We start from the raw sequence: 20,927 nt of genomic DNA, 5'->3' as shown, positions 1-20,927 counted from the left end.
CTCAAAGCTGATCGCCTAACACCAGATCCCATTTTCTTCCCACCGCATCCCCTACGTCTCCAAGTAAGCGATGTCAGAGGCAGGCTCAGGAGATCTACAAGAAGAAAGAATAAGAAGGAAAGGAAAGCAGTGAGGAACTAGAAAGGGACGATGACAGGGGAAGGAGGTGTTTTATTAGGAAGTGAGTCTAACCACTCTCAATTGTCCCAAATGTCCCTTAAGTGGCAACAGTGCCATACCACAAGCTACCCTGCTCCAAATTAATCCTATACCCCTAGCTCTACAGCTACTGTTGTTATTTGAGAACCATGTTGGAGACTTAAAAAAACAATCTAAAGATTGTTCTCCGAGGTCTTGACAGCTGGACCCAGCCCCTCCCACCAAGACCCTTGGGAGCCGAAGAAACCCTGAAGTGTGGGGAACGGAAGGGAAGGGGGTTTCGGTTGGGGGGTGACTAAGGTTGAGCTGAGGACAGGGGGAGCCTGCGGCGGAGCCGTGGTTAGGGGATGTGGGTTTTGTGGCTGAACTTGAAGGTGAGATAGGAAACCAGGTTCAGGGCTGACAGTCAAGGTGGAGTTTACAGGTCCGGGAGGGGTTGGGCAGCAGAGGAGCTGATCGGGCTGGAGAGCGACCTGGGAAGGTGGGAGCCTGGGTGGTCCCTGGGGCGCGGGGCTGGAGGCGAGGCCCCTCGCGGACGCCTGGGATTGGATGCTCCCTCAAGTCCCGCCTCCCGGGACCCTCGCTCCCCAAGCCCCGCCCACACCCGGGCGCGCGCCTGGAGCGGGGAGAGGGGACCAGGCGGGCGGGGGAGGGAGGGCGAGGGAGGCTCGTGCACGCGCCTCGCTCGCTGCGGTGCGCGAGCAGCGCGCTCCCGCCGCCCGCGTCGCCATCTTTTCCCCCTCCGTCCGTCTGTCTGCCGTTGGCTTTGTCCGTCAGCAGCGCCGCCGCTCGGCTCACCGCCCTCGGCTTGGCCCGCAGCTGCCCTCCGCCTGCCGGGGCCCGGTCCCGGAGAGCCCGGCCTGGCCAGCCCGAGCCGCAGCCCGGGGCCCATTGTCCGGCGGTCCGTCTGTCCGGAGGCGGGGCCCAGGGACCCGGAGCGCTGCGCAGCGCCGAGGCGCCGGGTAAAGAGACCCTCGACTCCTTCCCTCCGGGGCCGGGCTGAGGATGCGGGTCACCGGCCGTCGGTCTTTTGTCTGTCCGCGTCTGGGGAGGGAAGCGGGGGCTCGCTCCGGCCTGGGGGGCGGGGGCAGCCCAGGCTCCGACCCAGCCCCCTGCCTAGGTTTCCCGGGACGCGGCGGGTCCCGGCCAGCTCCCCTGCGGTCACTCCTCCTTCCGCCCCTTTGGCGTGGGAGGGACGCCGGTGCAGCCGCCCGCCCCGCGTGGGCCCGGGTCGGGCTCGGCCGGGAGCAGCCGGGACGGCCCCGGCGTCTGACAGGCGGGGAGGCGCAGGGGGAGGGAGGATGGGCGTGGGAGGGAGGGCAGACCCGGGGATCGGTCCGCGTCGCCGTCTCCCGGGAAGGCGTCTAAATTTAGCCGGCGGAGAAGACCGTGCTGTCTGCGGGCTTTCGGCGGCTGGTTCCCGGGAGTCCGCCCGGCCCGAACTGCGAGAAGCCAGGGGGACCCTCTCGGCGGGTGGCGCACACGCCCCGTACCGAACCCAAGTGAGGCGGCGACGCGATCGGCTTTCTCGTGCTCTCCTTTTTGGCAGATACAGATCGCTGGGATCCAGACGAGTGTACTTTCCTCCGTGGGAACCGCCACCAGAGCTGGAGGTGGGAGTGCACCCCTCTTTTCTTAAAGCTTGGCTTTCACCCGTTGTTTTGTTTTTGTTTTTGTTTTTTTCTTTGCTCAAGTCCGTGGTGTGTCCTGGAAGCTGCAACCTAACACTTGTGGGAGAGCAGGGACAGTGTTCAGGGGAGACGTTGCCCCCCCCCCCCCCCCCGCGCGCACACACACACACACACACACACACACTCCCCTCCCAAGGACTTTGAACCTCGTTCTACAGACAGACAAAGCTGCCTTCCTTTTTTACATAGAATCCCTTGTAGATTTGAATCTCACCAGTTTACCTCTCTTCCTATCCCGGTTTTCTTGGAGATGGTGATGTTCAGGCAGTTCTCCGTTCACATTTTTTGTGTGTGTGTGTTGGTTTCAGATTCGGGCTTGGGGACTGAGGCAGTGTGTTAAAAGTAAAATTGAATGAGTGACCTTTAGGGCCAGCGTGTCTATGGATTTTATTACCGTTTAATGCCTACAAAACCCTGAGATCTTGTGTGGTTAAGAATGCACTCTCAGTGCCATCTATTTATTTATTTATTTGCAAGAGTCCGCTGCTCTACAGGCTTTCTTTTTTTGAGGGAGGGAGAGCATTTGCTTAATTTTCCCTGAAAATCCCTCAGGTGTGAAGTTCCTTTGGGTACCATCTGGTCAGTTCCCCATTTGGCCACTAGGAGGATTATGAGATGTAGTGGACATTGCCAATGTACCTACGCAGATGCTCAGCAGATGCTCATCTGTGGCCGACTTGTAGCTTTAGTATTGAACTATTGCCTCACCAAGATGATCGGAATAGAGCCTGGCTGAAGTTGTTTGGTCTTCCTTCAGAAGGATCTTTAATATTGCCTTTATCTCACAGTTTCAATTTCTGATCTTGATGGAGGGAAAATTTAAAGATACATTAAGATTTCATATTTTCCTTCTACAATAGAGTAGGTGTCGCTCTGCAAATTTTAGAACAAAAAACGAGAGACAACCTGCATTTCATTCAGCTTTCTGCTTTCCGATTCCATAGACTTAACAGGAAAAGTGCATATTACCCAAAGTGTAAAATTCATTCACTGCTTTCATGAATAAAATAACTATTGGATTAGAAAGAAATGATCTACACAAAACTTAGAATGGAGAACATAGCCGAAACCGGTTTGGCTCAGTGGATAGAGCGTCGGCCTGTGGACTGAAAGGTCCCAGGTTCGATTCCGGTCAAGGGCATGTACCTGGGTTGCGGGCATATCCCCAGTAGGAGATGTGCAGGAGGCAGCTGATCGATGTTTCTCTCTCATCGATGTTTCTAGCTCTCTATCTCTCTCCCTTCCTCTCTGTAAAAAATCAATAAAATATATTTAAAAAAAAGAAAAAGAAAATATATTTAAAAAAAAAAAAAAAAAGAATGGAGAACATATACCATTAGCATTAGCCCTCAGCACACTGCCCTCTAAATCAGTGGTCGCAAACCTGTGGTCCGTGAGGTCCTAAAGGTTGGCGACCACTGCTCTAAATAGTTAAAATTGACTTTTATGTATATTTGGAGTTTTGTTTTTGTTTGTTTGTTTTTTTTTTGGTTTTTAATTAAAGGTCTGAAAAAGAACTGTGTTTGATATGCAGATATGATAGAAGACTGCCTGAAAGCTGCTTCCTTTGCCACTTCCTGTGGAGGCCTGTCTTTGCCATTTGCGGTTTCTTTCTTCTTTTGGTAAGGGGAGGCAGGATCTGATTACAGGTCTGAGGCCCTTTCTAGCTACATAGAGGAGTTCTGGAATGCAGAGTATAGCTAGGAGTAGGCTCTCATAATGCCTCTTAAGGCAAAAGCTACCATTTTATCTTTGCTCATTCACTGTGCATATACTTTGAGAAGGCAGGAACTGAGAGAAAACTTAAAGGGTGACCAGATCCATATTCTTGTCTTTGGCAGGAAAAGGAATCTAGTTCTTTTTAATCAGTCTGTTTCTTCACTTTATCTTTCAAAGAAAATTTCACAGCTTCCAACACTAATTCACTTCAGACTCTCTAACAACACTTACTGCTGGGGAAGTCTTAGAACTAACCAGGAACCTCCGGGCTTACATGTCTGTTCCCTTCTGTTTCAGGGAAACGGGTGCATGTCTCTGCAGCATGTTCACTTGAGCTTTTCTCGTCGTTTCTCCCACTGATCTCTGCTACGTAGAGGCTGGACTGAGAGGAGGCACTAAAGTTACTAACTTTGACCCCCGCTCCAGAGCCTGCGAGCAGGGCCAGGTTGATGTTCCCCATTGGGGTGCTGAATTAGTCCTCAGCAGTGTGCATGGCATCTGGCTCTTCTGGCGAGAGCCCATCTTCAGCACTGGAAGTCGGATTTTTGCTTCAGTGCCCTGTCATCCACAGTGCCCAGCGCTGTGCCTGCATCGCTAAACACTGGCTCTGTTTCCTGTGTTGTTTCGAGAGGTTTTCTTGTCTCAGGATATGATGCCTTTGTCACCTCCAGGGGAGGTAACACCTGGAGGCTCCCGCTGGGGAGGATTGCAGGGCTGGACTTCCAGTGGGCATGTGAGCTGCCACCCTGTTTAGCTTTCGTTGCTTCCTTTTACAGTTCATGGGGGGGGGGTTGGTTATTCCTTTGAGCCTACGGCACTACTAACGCTGATTGCCCGTGTTATCTGCTTCCTTTTTTATCACGATCGCGTAATAGTAGTCTGGATTCCATAGGTAGTTTTAGAGTGGAATTTCTAAATCCTTTAAAGGAGTCCCTTCTTAAACTTCGTGGGAACTTGATGTGCCAGAGATTTATTAATTTCTTTAATTCAGTTATTTATAACTGGTGAGTTTGATGTACTTAAGAACTATTTTTAAAAATCTTTTTATGTGTTACTTTGTATGATATCTAGGCAAAATGACATGTGCTAACAATATCCTTTTCATTGTAGGTCAGCACCCTGCAAGGAGGTAGTGACATATCCAGTTGTGAAACTGGGAAAGGCCAGAGCTCTTGGATCAGGGAAACATGTCCCGTCGGAAACAGACAAATCCAAATAAAGTTCACTGTGAGTGTTGGGCTTTGTCTTCTGGAATCTGGGTGGGAATGGAAGAGTAATCTGAATTTAGGTTAGAGGCTTAGACTAATTTGTGAAGAAAAAAAGGGTTAAAGGTGTTGAACATGATAGATTTTAAAGTGTGTCTGTTTGTTGGAGAAGGTGTTAGGAAACTGTGTTGGGAGTAGGTGTGTTTGATTCATCCTTAGTTGCTGAGTGATTCCTTCCACGACCCGCGTGGAGTAGGGTTCGGTATCTGAAAGAAGAGCCGCACAACAAATGAAAGAAAGAGACACAAGATAATTTTGCAATACCGGGGGACCAGGCGGGCAAGTCCGGAAAGACTTCCTCCGCCGGGCTCAGGTCTCACCAAGCTTTTATTCATCTGGAGTAGCCCTTAGGGTAAGGAGGTTTTAATGACACACATCAGCAGACAATTTTCAGGAATAGGCAGAGTATCTGATTAGTTCATCAACAGATCTCCAGGAGTATCTGATCAACAACAATCAGCAAAGATCTACATAAGCACCTAAGGAATTAAGTGAGCTAAGGTGGAGATGCTTCAACTATTATTACTTAAATTAACTGGGTAGTTCACAGTTCTGACCTTTACTAGAACTTCAAAGGTTACTAGCCTTTTTTGGGGGGTCTCTGTCTAAACTCAGCTAGTGAAGACAATAAATGGACTCCGGCACTTAGTGTTCATATTAATAAACATTTATAGGATATCTACTCTGCGAAAAGCCTTGTGCTAGATGCCCAGGCTGTAAAACAATAAAAGGATAAATAAAACTATAATGTAGCCATTATTTGATAGTATATGCGAAGTGCCAAATAGGAATGCTATACAAACTGTGTACTAGAGAAGTTAAGAGGAGGGAGAGAGCTTTGTAGACTGAAGTAGCAAGGGAATGCTTGAAGGAAGAGGCCCTAGACCAGTGGTTCTCAACCTTCCTAACGCCGCGGCCCTTTAGTACAGTTCCTCATGTTGTGGTGACCCCCAATTTCATTGTTACAAATTGAACATAATTAAAGCGTAGTGATTAATCCCAAAAACAATATGTAATTATATATGTGTTTTCCGATGGTCTTAGGCGACCCACAGGTTGAGAACTGCTGCCCATGAAGTTAAACTGGGTCTTAGAAGGTAGATTATTTATTGATTGATTCTTATTGATTTCAGAGAGAAAGGGAGAGGGAGAGAGCGATAGAAACATCAATGATGAGAGAGAATCATTGATTAGCTGCCTCCTGCATGCCTCCCTACTGGTGATTGAGTCTGCAACCTGGGCATGTGCCTTTGCTCGGAATCGAATCCAGGACCCTTCAGTCCACAGGCCGACGCTCTATCCACTGAGCCCAAACAGCTAGGGCAAAGTGAACTTTTTAAAAAGAGGAAGGGAGAGGTAAAATTGGAGAGGGAAAACAATGTGAGCAAAGATGTAAGAGGAAGTACATGTGATATGATCAGGGGACAAGGAGACTTTGAATGAAGCAGAAGTTTCATTTGTCCAGAAGTCATAGGACATGAGGTTGGAGATGTTTAACTCTACATCAAGCATGTCAAACTCGCAGCCGGCAAGCTGCATGCCAGCCACGAGTTACATTGTAGAGTCCTAAAGGCCAGGCCAGGTTCAAACTTCATTCCATAGACAATAAGGAGCTACTGAAAGATTTTAAGTAGAGAGAGTGGAGTGACATTTATAATGCAGTGTTTTGGGATGGATCATATGAGGGAGAGACTGGTAACAGGAAGACCAGGTATGCACTATTGCCTTGCATTATTTCTCAATAGTTTTAAGTGTATGTTTTATGTCAGTAATTGGATTGTAAACTTCTAGAGAGCATATATATTTCCTGCTATCCCTCTCAACTTCTAGCACTGCTCATAGAGACAGTTCAAGTACTTTAAAATACCTTATCAAATTAATAATAATATATCTATGTAGGTCTGAGATAATTAGACAGTTTCCTATAATCTGGGGAGATAAGTATTCTCACCTAAATGTTTATAAAAGAGAAAAATAGCTCTTTATTATGGAGGATTGACTAAATAAAGTACAGCAACATTTGAAGAGAATTCAGTGTTATAATATATGAAATATTTTTTTATATATTTTATTGATTTTTTACAGAGAGGAAGGGAGAGGGATAGAGAGTTAGAAACATCGATGAGAGAGAAGCATCGATCAGCTGCCTCCTGCACACCCCCTACTAGGGATATGCCCGAAACCAAGGTACATGCCCTTGACGGGAATCGAACCTGGGACCTTTCAGTCCGCAGGCCAACACTCTATCCACTGAGCCAAACTGGTTAGGGCTGAAATATTTTTTTAAAGAAAAAAAATCCATTTGAGAAGATAGAATAGACAAGGAGTTAAGAGGACCAAAATTTATTAAAAAGATACTGTATGCCAGGCACTGTGTACTTTTCCTTGTCTTGGATAATTTCAAGAGTAGGAGAGAAAACAGTAGAAGCAGAGGAATTAAGGGGACTTCAACATATTATAGATAATGAGATTAGGGTAGCAGACCTCCATAGACAATTAATTCTTTAAGTTCTGGAAAATTTTTATGAGTCAGAACAAGTTGGATTCTTCTAGGAGTATAAGTGAATGTGGAAGGCTGCTTGATATAAAGGTGAGTGGTTTAAGAAGGATTTAGAAATTGTTGTTAAACAGTAAAATTTAGTGGGGCTGATTGGGAGGATGGTTAGAGAGAAAATGAAGCATCTCTAGCGTAGGGAATACAGCTCAGTGGTTAGGAGGATTATCTCCTCTGGGTGAAGGTGAGTATTGACTGATAAAAGGTACAGAGGTGACCCCAAGAAGACAGGGCAGGAAAGGTACTCTTAATAGAGATGATGGGTTCACAAATAAGGCAGTCATAGGAGTTGGGTGTTTACCTATACAAACCTCCTGTCCAAAGAGCCTGGTTAGATTTGAGGAAAGATGAGGTGGGTGATAGGATGATTGTGGTAAGGCCAAGGGGAGCCAGTAAAGGCTTGTGTGGCCTATGCCCGTGTCCACGTGGCATATACCCATCAGCTGCATCTCCTCCCACCATAGCTAGTCAAACCAGGACGAGCTGGTGTTAGAGTTGGAAAACAGATGGACAATCAGGTCATGGACAAGGAGAGAATATCACACGTCTACAGCTGCAGAAACGCAGTGTCCAAAGCAAGGCAACATTATATTGTGGTGGAGTGGGTGGGACTTTGCAGCCTCTCTGGTGGTGCCATGAAGAGAGCTGTGAACAGAAATGTTCAGCTGCCACTAAAAAGCAGACCCAAGGGAGGGGCTATTTTCGGCGAGGGCTTCTCAGGTGATTGGCTAAGCTTGACCAAAGAAGAAGACAGTGGGATTGGCTGGTCTCCAAGGGACCTTCTGGTTATTTACTGTTTGGGGACTGAAGCTGATCCTACCTGTTTTGAAAAGTCATCTTCTCATGACAATAATGGCAAATAGAAAATTGGTAATTTCAGTCTTCTGACCACTCGAGTCTTCTATCCCCTTTCAGTGAAATGGAACCAATCAAATGTATTGAATTTAATGCTGCTCGTCTATTTAAAGTAAATGGGATGGACCCAAGGTCCGGGAGGCAGGAAAGCTGCCGGAGCTCTGCTTCAGTATCAAAGCCAGTCAGCACTCTGGCAGAGTAATGGCTGAGCTCCATTAGCTCTGCCTTCTGGAAAGAAGTAGATTGTGTGGCATGAAGCTCAAAGCCCACCTAAAAGAATCTATTAAGAATCCCACTGCTGTAGGCTGGCAGCATTTATCCGATTCCCTTCAGAGGCAATGGGCAGGCTGTTCTGACATTTACTTGGCTTTCCTCCGGACTGGCTCTGTATCTCAGAAATATTCAGGCAGACTCTTGGGTTTTACCCAGCTCATTAATAGACTTGATGAGAGCTTTTGGAATAAAAGCCCAGAATTGTTAGTCACAGAGAAACTGCTGAAGGGCTGAAATCTGTTAGACCTTCCTCCCTCCTTCCTCATCTCACCCCTTCTGAGTATAACTTTTTGTCAACTGTTTCTAGAGAGGTTAAAAACACTATAGAGTGCCTTGCATACTCGCATTTGGTGTGTTTATACCAAACAAAACACTAAGGAAAGAAAAACTTTTTCTGAAGAGTTTTTGTTTTCAGATTGCAAAGCTTTCAACTTTAATTAAAAGCTTTTCAGCTTTTACAGATAAGTAGGAAAAATGCCTTTGTAGTCCCTTCTCTTCTAGAAAGTGCAACTTGTTTTATTTTCATTCAGTGTCCCTGTGAGATAAATGGTTATGTTCTTAGCATGTGATCGCACCTTGGATTAGAGACTGTCAGTTAGAAATGGAATCCTAAGCACCTCACTCCCAATACTAGCTCTTCTTTTCTGAGTTTGACATCTGCTCTGTTAGGATATGTTTCAGCTGCTACCCTTAATTTCAGTCAGCCAGAAACTACATTTACTGGGTGGACAAAAGTAGGTTTAAAGCATGAGTATGCAAAACACAGTTTCTTCTTCTTTTTTTTTTAATTGATTTTAGTTAGAGAGGAAGGGAGAGAATGAGAGAGGAACATCAATTTGTCGTTCCTTGTTTATGCATTCATTGTTTCACTCTTGTATGTGCCCTTACTGAACCTGCAACCTTGGCATGCCAGGACAGTGCTCCAACCAAGTGAGCTACCTGACCAGGGGCAGTTTATTCTTATATTATTATTTATTAATTATTCTATTATTTTCCATACAAACAACTATAAGCATACTTTTGCCCATCCATGCATTTAACTGCACCAAGGACTCAAGAAAGAGAATTGTAAAATCTTTGCCTTTCTAATAACTTTCATCTCAAGCTTCTCATCTGTTTCACAAACTTGCTTGTATGGCCTTGATTTTATCTGGTTTGAAAAATCTTAACCAAATTAAATAGTATCTATCTGTCTATCTATTTTATTTCAGAGAGGAAGGGAGAGGGAGATAGAAATATCAATGAAAGAGAGAGAATCATTGATTGGCTACCTCCTGCATGCCCCTCACTGGGGATTGAGCCCACAATTCGGGCATGTGCCCTTGACCAGAATCAAACCTGGGACCCTTCAGTCCACAGACCGACACTCTATCCCACTGAGCCAAACCAGCTAGGGCTCAAATAGTATCTTGATTTTATACTAAAAACAGAAGTGGCACTTTGCTTTTTACTGTGGGAGCATAGATGACTTGTTCTCAACTATTAATAGACAAATAAATACCCATATTAAATAAGATCGTTGCTCAACATTAATATCTAGAGATTACAGGATTATTTTTATTTATTTATTTTTTTATTGCTTAAAGTATTACAAAGGGTATTACATATGTATCCATTTTATCCCCCCGCCCTAGACAGTCCCCTAGCCTCCCCTATCCCCCAGTGTCTTATGTCCATTGGTTATGCTTATATGCATGCATACAAGTCCTTTAGTTGATCTCTTACCCCCTGCCTACAGGATTATTTTTAACCTACTCCAACAGTTTCAAGATAGAAGGAAATGATTCTACATTATACAAGCAGGCAATTGTATAACACTTCTTAATCACTAGTATCTATGAATCACATTATACTTAATTATGACATACTTTTAGCAAGTATCACTACTTTCTTGTGAAAGGATAATTCTGGACAGCCAGATTTTAGGGATTAAATAAATAGTGACTACTGGAAGATTATTCACACATCTTTTCCTATGAGGTCTACCAAAATCATGTCCTTTTTTATTGTTTTTATATAGTTTGCTTTAGTAGATGTTTAAAATAGGAATAAAGTTTACCTTAGCCTTTTTTCTCAAGCCAGGAACAGAATAAAATGTAAGAGCACAGCTTTTCTCTTCAAACTGCCAAAAAGGAATGACAGTTAGTTTATTCCACCTGTCCTAGGGAAGATTGCCTAGGCGAGCAAAAAGTGCTAGCTAGGGAAGTTATATGGAATAGACCATTCTCGGTTCTGTGAAGGCCTAAATATTTAAACATCAATAGACAAAAATAAATTTTAAGCTCCAGTTGGAGACCAAACTGAAATACTAGCTGCTATTGAAAGGTACATATACTTTTAGATGCCCTTTTACTAATCCAATGGTGATTTCTTAATAGAAAGGAGGGTGAGGTATATTTTCTAAATATGCTATAAACCTAGCTGATTTTAGTTAGAGAGGAAGGGAGAGAACGAGTTTCTGGCTAGGTTTCTTTAGAGATGAGCAGTATCACTGACGAGAATGATCTGTCCCTTGACAATTAATTATATGCTGGTATATAACTTGTTCCATAGTGCCATATCTGCCCACAGCCACCAGGTCCGAAAACATGCATCTACCCAGAAGAATTCAGTAACTATTTCAATTGGCCATGGTCTTGTGATTACAGTGGACCAACGTGGAGAAATTAAATATTTTACTTCTGCAAAGGAAGAAGAGAAGACACTATAACACAGAATTCAATTTTTGCTTTCCCTAGCAGTAATTTATATCCATGTGTCAGCTTATTTTTCCTTTACTTAAGGGCTGTGTAGTTGCAGTACATTTGAACTCTAACCACCTCTACTCCCATTCACAGTATCAGTCAGAGTACCCATAATATTAGTTACTCTGACCCAGGCCTGGTAATACCATATCAGAACCATCAAAATGATGGTTCCTGTTGTCATATACCGGCCCTGACAACATTATTTTGATATTTGAGTTCTATTTCTCAGTTTCTCATGATATGAAGTAACAGTACCACTAGGATTAGAGCCATTCTTCTCAGAGACAGCATTTGTTTTCAGCAAAACCACTCTGATAAAGCGCCTAGCCTTCTGCTTACATCACTACTAGAAAGCAGTTTAAAAACAATGGAGAGTAGGCCTAACCGGTTTGGCTCAGTGGATAGATCATTGGCCTGCAGATTGAAACGACCCAGGTTCAATTCCGGTCAAGGGCATGTACCTTAGTTGCGGGCACATCCCCAGTAGGAGGTGTGCAGGACTGGGGATGTGCCCAGGAAACAGCTGATCGATGTTTCTACCTCTGTATCCCTCTCCCTTCCTCTCTGTAAAAAATCAATAAAATATATTTTAAGGAAAACAAACAACATGGAGAGTAAAATTGGGCAGACCTAGGTTTGAATACTTATTTCCACCACAGACCTTCGTTTTCTCCTAAGTAAAATGTGGGTAGTTATACCTACCACATAGAACTTAGCAGAGAATTAAGGTAAGGTAACAACTATAAAGCATTTAACGTAGAATCTGGAGCTATTATTGGTGTTCAGCACTTAGCATATAGTAAACTCTCACTGAATATTTGCTGAATGAATGCCTAAGTAATCCCATGGTCTACTTCACATCCATTCTTTCATTGCCTGAGGACTAGTAGTGCAGATCAACTAACCTGTTCATTTTTCCTACATCATTGTCTCCTGCTTTGGAACTTGAGCCTATTTACTCCCCTTTCTCTCCTCAATAAGAAGGCGCTATTGGTCTATTGTCAAACATTTCACTAGGGCTTTTATTATTCTCTCTTGGTAGCTGGAGAATGGGGACTGTAGTTTCCACTCTGACTGAGATAATGGAAACCTCGAGAAACCCAATTCTCTTTTCTCCTTATGCCTGGCCTCTTGGAAATAAAAGAACACTTAAATGTTAACTCTTTAGTGACCACGCAGATCCCAGGCAGAGTTCATCAGAAGTAAATGTTTAATCAAGGACAGGTCTAGGGCTTTTGGATATTCCATACAAACAAACAAACAAACAAAAGACCAAGGACACCAGATGAAATATTTGTTGCAAATTAGATGGCATGTTTCAGGAAGTGTGTTCTCAGCAGAAGTATGTTCTCCTTTTAATCCAGCAGTTCTCAACCTGTGGGTCGCAACCCCTTTGGCGGTCAAACGATCCTTTCACAGGAGTCGCCTAAGACCATCCTGCATATCAGATATTTACATTACAATTCATAACAGTAGCAACATTACAGTTATGAAGTAGCAACGAAAATAATTTTATGTTTGGGTCACAACATGAGGAACTGTATTTAAAGGGCCAGAAGGTTGAGAACCACTGTTTGTTTGGGGTTTTTTGTTTGTTTTTTTCATATCTGATTTATTCATTATTTTATTTTAAAACCCAATTTCAACGAGAGAGAGAGGGGGGGAGAGAGAGAGAGAGAGAGAGAGAGAGAGAGAGAGAGAAAGATGAGACGATCCGATCTGTGAGTACTGCCTCATTTAGGTTTCAGCTCCTGGGCGGCAAAAATGTTTTTGTTATGTCCTCCGGGAAGGGAGAGAGGGAGGAGAACCACTGTTTTAATTTATTATTCACCTCATTGTTGATTTGCTTATGGATAATTCTGATAGGCATTAGAAAGGAAGTCAAGGAAGAACTTCCAGAGCAGGTCTTAAGGAGAGTGAATGAAAGACGGGATTATATACTATTATGTAGATGGATTATTGGAAGCACTGGTTTATAGTCAGAGATAGACATTAACTCATGGCATAATGCTAATACCTTAAAATTCACAGATTGTGCCCATATTTGTTGCTATATCTTTATCCTATTCCTTTATCTCTTCTTGCCTCTGTCTCCCCAATCCTGATGGAAGGTTGTAAATGGAATTGAGATTCTAAAGCTAAATTTATAAAGTAGCAATTGATCACTTTTTAAAAAGGAGTAAAGATTAGGACAATTTAAGGGAAGCATATGATGCTTTCTAGAGCATCTGGCTTACCAGGAGGAGTAGCTGAGCCCAGAAACAGTTGTAGGCAACAAGCTGACTTGGAGATGGATGACTCCACCACAGGGTACCTGCCTGTCTTCTACCTTTGAATGGTCTGACTTTCCAACTAGCTTGCCTGGGGATGTGCTGCCCAGCTGGTGGCCTGACTATTTTTCCTTGTGACCACCAGGGGATCAAGTATTTGCTGGGCTAGAAGAGCAAGCCCGCCAGGCGATGATGAAAACTGATTTTCCTGGAGACCTTGACGGTCAACGACAAGCTATCCAACAACTAAGAGATCAGGACTCCAGTAGCAGTGAGTTCTGCACCTTCTGGTAATGACTCAGGGCAATGGGAGAAGAATTATCAGAGTGTGTGTGCTCTGGGGATTGTGCATGGGGTTGGGAGGAAGACATGAAGAAGGAGATTTGTGGATCCTCAGTGTTCCCAAAGGTGTTCTAAGGTCTGTGGGCATAGTCTTATCCAGAGAGCGAGAACAGGTTTGGCATGATAGTTGGTTTGTTTTTTTAACTCATGGACTGCAGTACTTGGCACAGTACCATAACAGATAGGTTTTGATGATTGTGAGAGACAGGGCATAGGAATAATTAGTGCCCAAGCAGCCCCTGGGTTAGGTCAAGTGAAGAGAAAAAAATCCCTGTCTCCTTTTGGATCTATTTGTTCATAATTAATAAAATGTAAGAGTGGCATTAGTGGAAATTTTTGCTTGAGGGTCTCGTGTTAATGTTATACAAGAGATATTGCGAATTAATGAGATTATGCATCATATAAAACGCTAATGTCAAGGCCTCCCTTCCCACACCAAGGCCTGAGTAGATCCCTGTGGTTAAAAGATGGAAAAGACAGTGGCTGGTATCCAGTCGAGTCTTGTGGATCGCCTGTTCCATGACCTGCCTGAACACATACACTTTGAGATGTGTTATTTTCTATGATGATTTCCACACTTTACTAATTTCATCCATACTGGTTATTATTAGTGTTAATTCAGAGAGGGATTTCAGATTTTTCTCCCCATTTGGGGTTGGGGAAGAACAAAGAGGGAGAGAGTTCTGCAACCTTCTAAGAACTACAGTTTCCACCCAAACTGTTAATTTTAAAAAAATATTTAGCAATTAATTGCTCAGGTAGAGAAAAATAAACCCAAATACTTATAGAAAACCTGTGGGAGCCATCCGTTGGAGTAATAGGCAGGAATGGCAACATCGATAAAAGTCTAATAGGTTTCCATCCTGGAAAAGATGCAGCGTCCCTCTGGATAGCATACTTTTTTTTTTTTTTTAATCTTTCTAGTAGAGAGATATATTTGGATTTTTGATAAATTACAAAAATGTGTTTGATGCAATGTTATCTTAGACTAAGCTTACCAGTATTCCAGATAAGCTGTTGAGAAAGTATGGTATGATTTAATCTGTGCCAATCCTTCATTATTGAGATGAATTCAAACTAAAGCATTGGGCTTGGGAATAAGGCCAGATCAGTATACCAACCAAGTGGAGTATCTAACAGAGACACACATAACTAACAGATGAGTTGGTTGGATTTTCTTTTCTTTTTTTTAATATATTTTATTGATTTTTTACAGAGAGGAAGGGAAAGGGATAGAGAGTTAGAAACATCCATGCGAGAGAAACATCCATCAGCTGCCTCCTGCACATCTCCTACTGGGGATTGCCTGTAACCAAGGTACATGCCCTTGACCGGAATCGAACCTGGGACTCTTCAGTCCACAGGCCGATGCTCTAGCCACTGAGCAAAACTGGTCAGGGCTTGGTTGGATTTTCTTAAGAAGAAAGAGAATAGGACCAGTTTTGCCCAGATACTGGTGGATTTAGAAAATGTGCAAGGGATAGAAGAGAGAAGACAATAGCACTGTTAGCTGGGAAAGCTGAATCTCACTGCCCATGCAGAGAGACTGGTGAAACTCTCTACTCTGTATTTCTCTCTTGCTTGCAATTAGACCAGGGGTCCAGGAGCCAGGTGAGGTTGGGGCTGGAGTATGGTAGCTTCCCTAGACTTGGCTTCCACTTGTGATCTTCAAAGTACTAGCACTTTTTTTTCTTTCAGAAAGAACTCCCTTTGTAATTGTGCGTTTCTTTTTCCAAAAAAAAATTCTCCCTATTTTATAAATAATAGGGCAGAAATTCAGCTCCCACAAACCTTGACCTCCCCACAGCCACATCCTGCTTTCTAAACTAAAACATTTAATTCTTACTTTAGTCACAATAAATTATATTTCATTCTAAAGTAAAGAGTAACCTCTACTTAATGCATCCATCAGATAATCCAAAGGACCAACAGAAACAATGGATTTATTTAGCCTAGCATGCTGAGTTACTAGCAGAGTAATAAGAACACAGTCAAATACCACTACAAACTGCCTGAGGTTGTTTGCTGCACTAATTTTCCACTGTACTGAACAGCCTTTTCCCTATGCCCTATAAAGTGACATCATTTTAACCTAATTTACTACTGCCTCCTTTATTGATTAGAGGAAAGAAAAACTTGTTGGTGTTTATTTAAGTGTGCCTTGGGGTTTGTTGGGAGAGGACAGATTGGCGGGACTCAGAATAGAGTAGTATATGTGACACCATGGAGAAATTGTGCGAGGGGTGGGGGTTATGGAGAAAAGTAAGGTAATAAAATCAGTGCGCAGTGTTGGTAAATCAGAGGTGGTATGTTGTGGGAATGAGCATGGTGTGAGGTATGAAGGAGGTGTGATTTGAAGTATGAGATATTTGGGAAACGTGTAAGAAGTAACTATTTTTATGATATTGTATAAGGCCCAATAAGCATTTCCCAGTGCAGTTTTGCCTCAGATTTTCTCTTTAGTGTGTATATGGCATTATAAACAACAGCTATAACTGGTTTCCACTTAATATGATTTGTACCCAACTAAGCACTGATACAAACTATATTATGGAAGATCTAAAAATGTTTTTCATTATAACTGCAAACTCTAGGGTGGAAAGCAATTCAAGATGTATTCATTGCAAAAATCAGAACAAGTGACAAGTTTGTGTGTTCCAGGTGACAGTGAGGGTGATGAAGAGGAGACCACACAAGATGAAGTCTCTTCCCACACATCTGAGGAAGATGGAGGGGTGGTCAAAGTGGAAAAAGAGTTAGAAAATGCAGAACAGCCTGTTGGTGGGAACGAAGTGGTAGAGCATGAGGCAAGTGACAATGGCTCCTGAGTCTGGGAGATCCCTTACTCTTCTGTTCGGCCTGATGCCTCTCGTCCATATGTAACAGTCTTGCCTCTAACAGTCTCCTGGGCCTTCATATGAAGCCCCTCTTCCTTTACAGCACCAGTTATCCAAACCTCAAACACAATTCTTATCACACCTGCTTTCCTTTTCCACCGACATATCACTCCACCATGTACAGCTCTCTTTCCAGACAGAATATCCACCTTTACAAAACTATTAGCTGACTTCCTGAGGTGTGCTCTTGACTATATTTGCAAATTTAAGTCAAAGTGTTACCTCACTAAATTGTTTCCTGAAGATTGCTGCAAGAAGCATGGCAAGAGGAAAGCTAATCCTTTCTCTACAGTTTACCTTGGGGAAAACAATAGCTAAGCTCTCTCTGGGGCAGGCCTATGCCCTCATGGCAGGAAACCCTGGAGAAAATAAAGATAAGTGCAAGTTTAACTCCCATCTCCCTAGTAGTTTTTCCTTTGGTCCATAGGGAAACCTGAGAATAATACATGATATCAGGTTGTATTTTTTATAACAGGATACCCTGTAAAAGAAGTAGGGGCAGGGAAGAGACTGGTCAGCAGTCTTAATGAATTGTCTGCTTATTGAATTGCAGGTCACAGAGAATTTGAATACCGACCCCTTACTTGGACTCTGCCAGTGTCCCCTCTGCCAACTAGACTGTGGGAGTCGGGAGCAGCTGATTGCTCACGTGTACCAGGTATGGCGTGGGGAGCTGCGTGCTCTGGAACTCGAGGGCCAGCAGCTTGTTTAGCCTTTGTCTCCAGCTCCCAAAGGAACCTTGGGTTGTTGTTCTCATTCAGACTCACTCCAGTCCTCAGAGCATTTTGGAGAATAAGTGGAATATGCTGGGTAAATATGTCCTGGGGTTCCCAGGCAGACATACTATGAAAATGAAGTTCCATTTTAAAAAATTACTTAATGCATATTTTAAACAGTGAAATAAAAACTAACACCTATTAATAATGAGGGCTCTGTTTTAAAGAAAAGATGAGTTAACATAAATGTTTCTGAAATACTGGAGAAAGTTAGTGTAAGTAAGGGGATGAGAATAAGACAAACTTTTTTTTTAATCCTCACCTGAGAACATGCTTAGAGAGAAGAAGAGAGAGAAAGAGAGAGAGAAGCATCAATCAGTTGCCTTCCGTACGCTCCCTGACCAGAGATCAAATGCCCAGTCCGGGCATGTGCCCTGACCAGGAATTGAACCAGCAACCCTTCAGTGCACAGGACCATGCTCAGCCAACTGAGCCACTCCGGCCGGGCAAGACAGACTTTTGTGTTCTTTTCCCCTTGATCCACTCGCAGAGCACCTGTGCCTTGTGAGCCGTATTGAAAAGGCTTCAGCACACATGGCAGCCTGGGTTATAGTGTAAAGACAGATAGTTTATGAGGAGACACATTTCTTCAAAAGACTGTCTTTAAAAGATTAAAGGAAAGGCAGGGCGCTTGTACCTTTCGAGTACCAGTCTTCCCAGTTAGCTTCTGGACTGGCCTTCATTGATCCCTTCACTTGGACTTGGACCTGCACAATGTGAGGCAAGCATTCAGAGAGAAATTACCCCAATCATGAATTCTCTCAGGCTTGGAAGACAGCTCTGGAGCCCATTGTTCCTTAGTTCAGCCACACGTCCCAGAATGTAATCAACAATCTTAATGAATTGCCTACTTATTGAACTGTATTCAATAAGTAGGCAATTGCAATTCAATAAGTAATAGAACTCAAACTAATGAAATGTGAGCAGTGGTCTGAATGGCCTGGCCCTTCTGAAAGCCCATTAACACAAGAAAGTTTTAATTTTCCAGGTGCTAAAGAGGGAAAATAGTTGCAAGTCCCTTGTTCTGAGACTAAAGAAAGGGGACGTTTCCCCCAAAGTAGTTTCTGAATGGGTGTAGATTGCCTTGGAGGTGGTGTGAGGTGACCGATTGAGGCTTGTTTTGCAGCACACTGCAGCAGTTGTGAGTGCCAAGAGCTATATGTGTCCTGTCTGTGGCCGGGCCCTTAGCTCCCCAGGGTCATTGGGTCGCCACCTCCTCATCCACTCGGAGGACCAGCGGTCTAACTGTGCTGTGTGTGGAGCCCGTTTCACCAGCCACGCCACGTTTAACAGGTTAGCTGGGCACCTAGCCCCTTGTGTTGGGAACCAATTACTGCGTATGGATTCCGCTTTCCCAAGTCAAAGGAAAGGTTAGAAATCAGTAATGCAAAGGCAACTAATTGATCCTTAAACTCTTTGGAAATACAAGTAATGAGACCAGTAAATATGCCCCTTCCATTAGCTATCGCCAAAGGGAAATGAATCCCTATTTCTTTTCCCTGTCAGTATGGTATTTTCATCTAGAAAGAGATGTGGGGAAGTCTAAGAATATTCATGATAAAGTATGGAGAACAGTTACAGGGTGCTGAAAGGACCCTGATGTGGGGACATGTCTCTACTGTATTCCAGGCCGCCTGGAACAGTGGGAATTGTGTCCTAGTCCCATTTGCTAGCAAGCAATGCAGAACTGGCCAGGCAGGCGCTTGAGCCAGTGGACTGTACCTGCCCTGCAGGCAGCCTCTACCTCAAGGACTGCCTCCCACCGTAGGACTGCTCTGCACAGCGTCTACCAAACACCACCATTCTGGCTTGAACAGAAAGGGCTCGTTTTAAGGGTTTGTCTGATTTTTAGTGGCTTGCTGTGGCCTTTGGTTCAGTCTCTAACTCCAGGTGGGCTTTAAAACTTGGTGCACACCCTAGCCTAGCCCAAAGAAGAGCAAACTGACCCCTAGTGGTGAAATTGGAGCAACTGGCGTAGTAGGACAAGAATAAGTCAGAATTGAATACCAGAGCCTTGTTAGAAGGTGACACTAAACATCCAAAATTTTTGCTTCCCAGTGAGAAACTTCCTGAAGTACTTAATATGGAATCCCTACCCCCAGCCCACAGTGAGGGCCCCTCCAGTGCCGAGGGGAAGGACATTGCCTTTAGTCCTCCAGTTTACCCCGCTGGAATTCTGCTTGTGTGCAACAACTGTGCTGCCTACCGTAAGCTACTGGAAGCCCAGACCCCCAGCGTACGCAAGTGGGCCCTCCGTCGACAGAACGAGCCTTTGGAAGTAAGGCTGCAGCGGCTGGAACGAGAGCGCACAGCCAAGAAGAGCCGGCGGGACAATGAGACCCCCGAGGAGCGGGAGGTAAGGCGCATGAGGGACCGCGAGGCCAAGCGCCTGCAGCGCATGCAGGAGACAGATGAGCAGCGGGCACGCCGGCTGCAGCGGGATCGGGAGGCCATGAGGCTCAAGCGGGCCAATGAAACCCCGGAGAAGCGGCAGGCCCGGCTCATTCGGGAGCGGGAGGCCAAGCGGCTCAAGAGGAGGCTGGAGAAGATGGACATGATGTTGCGAGCTCAGTTTGGCCAGGACCCTTCTGCCATGGCAGCTTTAGCAGCCGAAATGAACTTCTTCCAGCTACCTGTGAGTGGGGTAGAGTTGGACAGCCAGCTCCTGGGCAAGATGGCCTTTGAGGAGCAGAATAGCAGCTCTCTGCACTGAACCACAAACACCTTCCTGCCTGCCCTCCTGCTCACCCGCCCACCCAAGCCCACAGGGACCAGTGCTGCAGCCACCCACAGGGCCCTGTCCTTACTGCCATAGGCAGGCCCTGGTTTGTTGCAGATGGACCTGTGCACTCCTTGCATGTCGGAGCAGGATGATGGGGTCAGCAGGAAACCAGCTCAAGGCTGGACAAGGGAGCAGGCACTCCACAGAACTGGACTCCCCAGCCCACTGCTGCAGGGCATGCTGTAGGACTGTGGGGCCCCAGGTGGCCCATGGAGTTGTAAGGGCAAATAAATTAATTTTATCTTTATTGGCCATTTCCTGCTCTTCTCTCAGTTTCATTCTAGCAAATGAAGTGATCTGGGAGAGACCTGGGTCAGGCAGACTTCTGGCAGTGGTTCTTTTCTGAGGGAGGGTACGCCTCAACTTAGGCTCTCCAAGCAAAGATCCCTGGGTATTTGGGCCGTTACAAGTTGATGAGACATAACTATGACATTGAAGAACGGATGCTGACTTGGTGAGGGTCCAGTCCCACAACCCTAAAGAAGGTAATTAACAGTCTGAAGGACTATTAAAACCTAACTTACCTTTTCCAAACTTGGTAGTAGATGCCTTTCTTCATAACTGGCATTTTCATTTTTTAAAAAGTGGTTTCATACT

At 44.5% G+C, this 20,927-nt stretch overlaps 1 protein-coding gene across 10 annotated transcripts; it reads left to right on the top strand.

Annotated features, from left to right (window-relative positions):
• The first annotated feature begins 817 nt into the window (after window positions 1–817).
• Window positions 818–20,577, top strand: ZNF821 (zinc finger protein 821). 10 transcript variants are annotated; one of them, XM_059667561.1, is made up of 9 exons: window positions 818–1,121; window positions 1,709–1,772; window positions 3,385–3,472; window positions 4,680–4,796; window positions 13,679–13,804; window positions 16,537–16,682; window positions 17,326–17,430; window positions 18,675–18,841; window positions 19,607–20,577. In XM_059667561.1, exons 4-9 carry the CDS (start codon window positions 4,757–4,759, stop codon window positions 20,259–20,261), a joined length of 1,239 nt encoding a protein of 412 aa, XP_059523544.1. In that variant the 5' UTR covers window positions 818–1,121; window positions 1,709–1,772; window positions 3,385–3,472; window positions 4,680–4,756; the 3' UTR covers window positions 20,262–20,577. The 10 variants fall into 10 exon arrangements, with proteins under 10 accessions (XP_059523544.1, XP_059523553.1, XP_059523543.1 ...); XM_059667560.1 differs by lacking the exon at window positions 818–1,121 and having other exon boundaries at window positions 1,474–1,772; XM_059667570.1 differs by lacking the exons at window positions 818–1,121; window positions 18,675–18,841 and having other exon boundaries at window positions 1,473–1,772; window positions 19,607–19,742.
• The last annotated feature ends 350 nt before the right edge of the window (window positions 20,578–20,927 follow it).

This window comes from Myotis daubentonii, chromosome 15 (genome assembly GCF_963259705.1).
Source record: "Myotis daubentonii chromosome 15, mMyoDau2.1, whole genome shotgun sequence".
In the NCBI taxonomy this organism is placed as follows: Eukaryota; Metazoa; Chordata; class Mammalia; order Chiroptera; family Vespertilionidae; genus Myotis; species Myotis daubentonii.
This window is presented reverse-complemented; position numbering and strand designations above follow the sequence as displayed.

Excerpts from the sequence above, each read along its gene's own strand:
- ZNF821 (XM_059667561.1), top strand. The coding sequence starts at position 4,757 with ATGTCCCGTCGGAAACAGACAAATCCAAATAAAGTTCACT. Across the intron at positions 4,797-13,678 it reads AAATCCAAATAAAGTTCACT|GGGATCAAGTATTTGCTGGG; the intron begins GTGAGTGTTGGG and ends TGTGACCACCAG. Across the intron at positions 16,683-17,325 it reads ACGAAGTGGTAGAGCATGAG|GTCACAGAGAATTTGAATAC; the intron begins GCAAGTGACAAT and ends ATTGAATTGCAG.